The sequence below is a fragment of the Polypterus senegalus genome, chromosome 6 (assembly GCF_016835505.1).
Source record: "Polypterus senegalus isolate Bchr_013 chromosome 6, ASM1683550v1, whole genome shotgun sequence".
Classification (NCBI taxonomy): domain Eukaryota; kingdom Metazoa; phylum Chordata; class Cladistia; order Polypteriformes; family Polypteridae; genus Polypterus; species Polypterus senegalus.
Genome location: NC_053159.1, coordinates 179618426 through 179624425, shown reverse-complemented (window position 1 = coordinate 179624425; position 6000 = coordinate 179618426). Strand labels below are relative to the sequence as shown.

The following is a 6000-nucleotide window of genomic DNA, read 5'->3' as shown; positions in this document are numbered from 1 at the left end:
GCCCTTACACAGCCTGGAGGTGTGTTTGGTGTCATTGTCCTGTTGAACAATAAATGATCGTCCAACTAACCTGACTTCTGCACAACACAACTGCTGGTCTCAACCCCATTGATAAAGCAAGAAATTCCACTAAATAACCCTGATAAGGCACACCTGTGAAGTGAAAACCATTTCAGGTGACTACCTGTTGAAGCTCATCGAGAGAATGCCAAGAGTGTGCAAAGCAGTAATCAGAGCAAAGGGTGGCTATTTTGAAGAAACTAGAATATAAAACATGTTTTCAGTTACTTCACCTTTTTTTGTTAAGTACATAACTCCACATGTGTTCATTCATAGTTGTGATGCCTTCAGTGAGAATCTACCAATGTAAATGGTCATGAAAATAAAGAAAATACATTGAATGAGGAGGTGGGTCCAAACTTTGGGCCTGTACTGTATATATTTGTTCTCATCACCTGGATTACTTTTACAGATCATCACTCCCATCCTTGCAAATGCCAATAACCATACTGGGTGGCCTCACGTGGTTTCAGAAGACATTAAGAAGCAGCTTGAAAAACTGAAAAGCAAAATGATCTTATTACGAGGCAAAGCTGAAGGGAGGACGCTGCTCCCACTCCCAATGGCTGTGGAACAATCAGAAGAGACTTTCACACGTGAAAGGTGAGTTTCAAAACTGGGTGCAACAGTTTGGAAAAGAGGGGAGAAAATGGCACATCTTGGCAGGTCACGGGTTGGTTTCTTGTATGATTCAATGAAACAATTGTGTGTCTGTGTGCTGATATTGACAAATGGAGCAATCACAAATGTGGGGCTTGGCGGTTAATAATAGGCAGCAAAAATACACTGCGTCTCAGGCAGCATTACTCCACTCGGCCCTGTTGCCAGGGACATTTAAATGACACAAGTGATGGATAGGATCAACAGCCAAATGCATTGCATAAAGTTTAAGAGGGGCAAAGTGCAGACAATATACAAGTGAGCATGCTGGAAACTGGGGTGTTTAGAGGATGTAGTGGTATTGTGAAGTACAGCCTTCCATGAGATGGAAGGGAAAGAAATGAGTTGTGGCACAAGTGACCAAGGTAGAACAATTCTAAAACAAGTTGGGAGTGCCAATCAGGCCAACTCTTTTTTATATGGAAAAGCCAAAAAAATGAAAGCCAAAGTGACGCACGCTGGCGCATTAACACAAAGGCTTTACAAGCAATCCCCTCCAAGTTCATCCTATAATGGCGTTCTGAAAACAAACAAGTCAATCTCTCAGGCACTCACACCCTTATGGAAGCAGCCGTACTGATCCTCTCTGGCTTATTTGTCCTCACTGGGCAGAACTATGAGGGGGAAAAAGAAAACAAGACTGGTAGCAACAGTGCCCTCTCTCCTCATGGGGCGGAACTGCATACCTCCGTCGAATCCAGAAGTCAATCCTTTGTTGAACTTGTGTGGCCTGGTAGACCGAAAATGAGAGCAGACGTCTAGTGTGGTTTATTTATTAGTGTCCATGGCAACAAATTATCTATCTATCTATCTATCTATCTATCTATCTATCTATCTATCTATCTATCTATCTATCTATTATATAGTGCCTTTCATATCTATCTATCTATCTATCTATCTATCTATCTATCTATCTATCTATCTATCTATCTATCTATCTATCTATTATATAGTGCCATTCATATCTATCTATCTATCTATCTATCTATCTATCTATCTATCTATCTATCTATCTATCTATCTATCTATCTATGTGTCTGTCTGTCTGGAAAACCCACTGGGGTTTTGCTTGGAACTACTCACATATCCCATTTTCCAACAGGTCAGGATTAGTCGAGATCGACAGCACTCTACTTTATTCCATTGAAACCATGATGATTCAATGGATCCATCAGATCTCGGATGTCCTGAAGAAGGACTCCAGTGACGCCCTGCTGCAAGGAGACAATCCCGGACCCTCTACAGAATTGGACTTCTGGTTGATGCAGAAGGAGAACCTCCTCGGCATTCAGCAGCAGGTACGTCTCTAAGTGTCTGTGTGTTTTTTCTCCACCTTATGTTTGCTACGACACATCTCATGAGGGATGCCCCCCCACTCTAAAGATAAAGAAGTCAAGCCAGCAGGAAGTAGAAAGGGGGGCCCACAAACGTGACAAAACAAATATAGTCTATTTAGGACCATTCTGTTCCATGCTAATATAACATCTCATATAAATAATTTATATATGGCAAACATGTTGACTGTTACAAAGTGAGCATGTGGTGGGCATTGACCGTGCAAACTTCTGAATTTTATATGTAAGCAAAACTATTTCAAATCACTTTACAGTGCAACACGGTCATTTCTTTATTTCTGGATTTTCAACTTATATTTTTCATTTTTATATGCAGTGAGTATAAAGAGTTTTCACATTTTACTGTTATTCAACATTGAATCCCAGTGGATTTAGTTTGGCTTTTTTGACTCTGATCAACAGGAAAAGACTTTTTAATGTCAAAATTGAAACAGATATGTGCTAAGTGGCAAAAATTAGTTCTAAATATAAAATACAAAATCATTAACTGCATAAGTACATTAGAAAGTCAGCTCAGGTTGGAGAGGTGGGATTGCATTGGTTTGGACATGTGCAGAGGAGAGATGAGGGGTAAGTAAGGATAGAGCTGCCAGGCAAGAGGAGAGGAGGAAGGCCTTAGAGAAGGTTTATGGATGTGGTGAGAGAGGACATGCAGGTGATGGGTGTTTATTTAAAAATAAAAAAACCTGAGAAAGCACATGTACATAAGTATTCACAGCCTTTGCCATGAAGCTCCAAATTGAGCTCAGGTGCATCCTGTTTCCCCTGATCATCCTTGAGATGTTTCTGCAGCTTCATTGGAGTCCACCTGTGGTAAATTCAGTTGATGTGACATGATTTGGAAAGGCACACACCTGTCTATAGAAGGTCCCACAGATGACAGTTCATGTCAGAGCACAAACCAAGCATGAAGTCAAAGGAATTGTCTGTAGACCTCCAAGACAGGATTGTCTCGAGGCACAAATCTGGGGAAGGTTACAGAAACATTTCTGATGCTTTGAAGGTCCCAATGAGCACAGTGGCCTCCATCATCTGTAAGTGGAAGAAGTTCGAAACCACCAGGACTCTTCCTAGAGCTGGCCAGCCATCTAAACTGAGCGATCGGGGGAGAAGGGCCTTAGTCAGCGAGGTGACCAAGAACCCGATGGTCACTCTGTCAGAGCTCCAGAGGTCCTCTGTGGAGAGAGGAGAACCTTCCAGAAGGACAACCATCTCTGCAGCAATCAGGCCTGTATGGTAGAGTGGCCAGACAGAAGGCACTCCTTAGTAAAAGGCACATGGCAGCCCGCCTGGAGTTTGCCAAAAGGCACCTGAAGGACTCTCAAACCATGAGAAACAAACTTCTCTGGTCTGATGAGACAAAGATTGAACTCTTTGGTGTGAATTCCAGGCGTTATGTTTGGAGGAAACCAGGCACCGCTCATCACCAGGCCAATACCATCCCTACAGTGAAGCATGGTGGTGGCAGCATCATGCTGTGGGGATGATTTTCAGTTGCAGGAACTGGGAGACTAGTCAGGATAAAGGGAAAGATGACAGCAGCAATGTACAGAGACATCCTGGATGAAAACCTGCTCCAGAGCGCTCTTGACCTCAGACTGGGGCGACGGTTCATCTTTCAGCAGGGCAACGACCCTAAGCACACAGCCAAGATATCAAAGGAGTGGCTTCAGGACAACTGGAATCTGATTGAACATCTCTGGAGAGATCTTAAGATGGCTGTGCACCAACGCTTGCCATCCAACCTGATGGAGCTTGAGAGGTGCTGCAAAGAGGAATGGGCGAAACTGGCCAAGGATAGGTGTGCCAAGCTTGTGGCATCATATTCAAAACGACTTGAGGCTGTAATTGCTGCCAGAGGTGCATCGCCAAAGTATTGAGCAAAGGCTGTGAATACTTATGTCCATGTGATTTCTCAATTTTTTTATTTTTAATAAATTTGCAAAAACCGCAAGTAAACTTTTTTCACGTTCTCATTATGGGGTGTAGAATTCTGAGGAAAAAAATGAATTTAATCCATTTTGGAATAAGGCTGTAACATAACAAAATGTGGAAAAAGTGATGCACTGTGAATACTTTCTGGATGCACTGTAGATAATAAAGTAGTATCGGCTCAGGGGCCCTTTCTTATTTGCAATGGTGCAGAAAGCAGGAGACAGAGCTGGAGGTGGCAGAGTTAAAGATGCTAAGATTTGCATTGGGTGTGAGGAGGATGGACAGGATTAGAAATGAGGACATTAGAGGGTCAGCTCAGGTTGGACGTTTTGGAGAGGCGAGATTGTGTTGGTTTAGACATGTGCAGAGGAGAGATGTTGGGTATATTGGGAGAGGGATGCTAAGGATAGAGCTGCCAGGCAATAGGAGAAGACGAAGGCCTAAGAGAAGGTTTATGGACGTGGTGAGAGGGGACGTGCAGGTGGTGGGGGTGACAGGACAGGAAGATATAGAAACAGATGATCCACTGTGGCAACCCCTAAAGGGAGCAGCCGAAAGAAAAAGAAGAAGACTTATTCAGGAGTAAAAAAAAAAATCCATTTAATATCCTTGAATTTGCATCACTTCTAAATGAGAGCCAATCGTCAGGTGGTCCTGAATGTTTCTGTGGTTTGCACTTTTCACGTCTCAGGCTGCGTCCATTCCTTTCTCTTGTTCTTTTCCTAGATTCAGGATCCAAAGGTGACAAAGATAATTGAAATCTTAAGAAGAATCAAAAGCAGTTACTATGCGGCCTTCAGTGACATCATCCAGAAAGTCAACCAAGGTGAGTTGGTGTCTTCAGCCTCCTCCTGCTCTCCAGAAGTGCTGCCTCCATCATGTGATGGTGTGAGTCCTGCTCCATGCTCCTTCTTCCAGATTTGGGAGTCTCTCAAACATAACACCATTGATTGTGTAACGGGGTGAGCTTTGCAATGAGGACAAATCACACTGAGCAAGGGAATGGTGCTTTTATTAAAATTACTCACACAAAACCAAACACAGTGTCCACAATGCAATGCTCAAAGTTAATAAATAAATAATCCATAAAAACGAGGTGAAAAAAGTGGAGGTTCAAATCCATAATAAATATTCCCATTTAAACAAGGTTAAAATCAACAGGCTGGAAGCAGTCCCTTTTTCAAAAACCCGGTGCCTTCTCCTTTTAACTGGCGGCTGCCCTGCTCATCCCGTACGGGCCTTGCAGCAGTGGAGTCGCCCCTTTCAGCAGATGTAGCAGCCCCCTTTCAAACTGGTCCAGTAGCCTTCCATCCCCTGGTTATGTACAACTCCCTCGCCGGACCGAGACTCGGGTTCCCCCAATGGCCAGGGCGTTCATGCTGGGGCTTAACCTTCCCAATCCTCCCTGACTCCCTCTGCCTTCCGCGACAAGCCGTCAAACTGTCTCGGTCACTCCAGCTCCTTGAACTCGCTCAGCTGGAGAGACCACTTCCAACTGCCACTTTGAATGTCAGCTCCTGCCATGCCACCATGACCCCTCTTAAAGCCAGGCATGTCAAACTCATTACCATTGGTGGGCCGCTTCGACTGCCATGCGTGTGTCAGTGGGCCACACTGTAACAAATACTATTATACAAAGATTCTGTAGCTTTCTTTCCAATCCTGAAAAATTTAAAAAATGTAACACTTAAAGTTTAAAGTTTAAAGAAAAGCAATTTATTTCCATACAATCTCCGCACAACAGCGTACAATTCGAGTCTTAGCCTCGTAGCTAAGTCCTTATTTTATTATATTATATTCATTGCTTATATAGGAGTCTTACAGTGTGAGATTTATTTCTTTTGTCCTCACACTTGACATCTCTTGTTAGTAACCAGTTTGCCAATATCAGGCTTGAAATCTTGTACAGCTGCAACTTTTATGAGCGATGAAAGGTGCTCGACAGTAAGTCTTGAGCGATGTGGGGTTTTGGTAGCTTTCATTAACAGAA

General features: G+C 43.2%; 1 protein-coding gene across 1 annotated transcript in view; it reads left to right on the top strand.

Annotated features, from left to right (window-relative positions):
* Window positions 1–592: 592 nt before the first annotated feature.
* The window catches only part of LOC120530679 (dynein heavy chain 11, axonemal-like), a 645801-nt gene continuing 640393 nt past the window's right edge, over window positions 593–6000 (top strand). Inside the window, 3 exon segments of the mRNA XM_039755100.1 lie at window positions 593–663; window positions 1823–2018; window positions 4737–4836. Coding sequence (XP_039611034.1) covers window positions 623–663; window positions 1823–2018; window positions 4737–4836 — 337 coding nt within the window. The 5' untranslated portion in view covers window positions 593–622.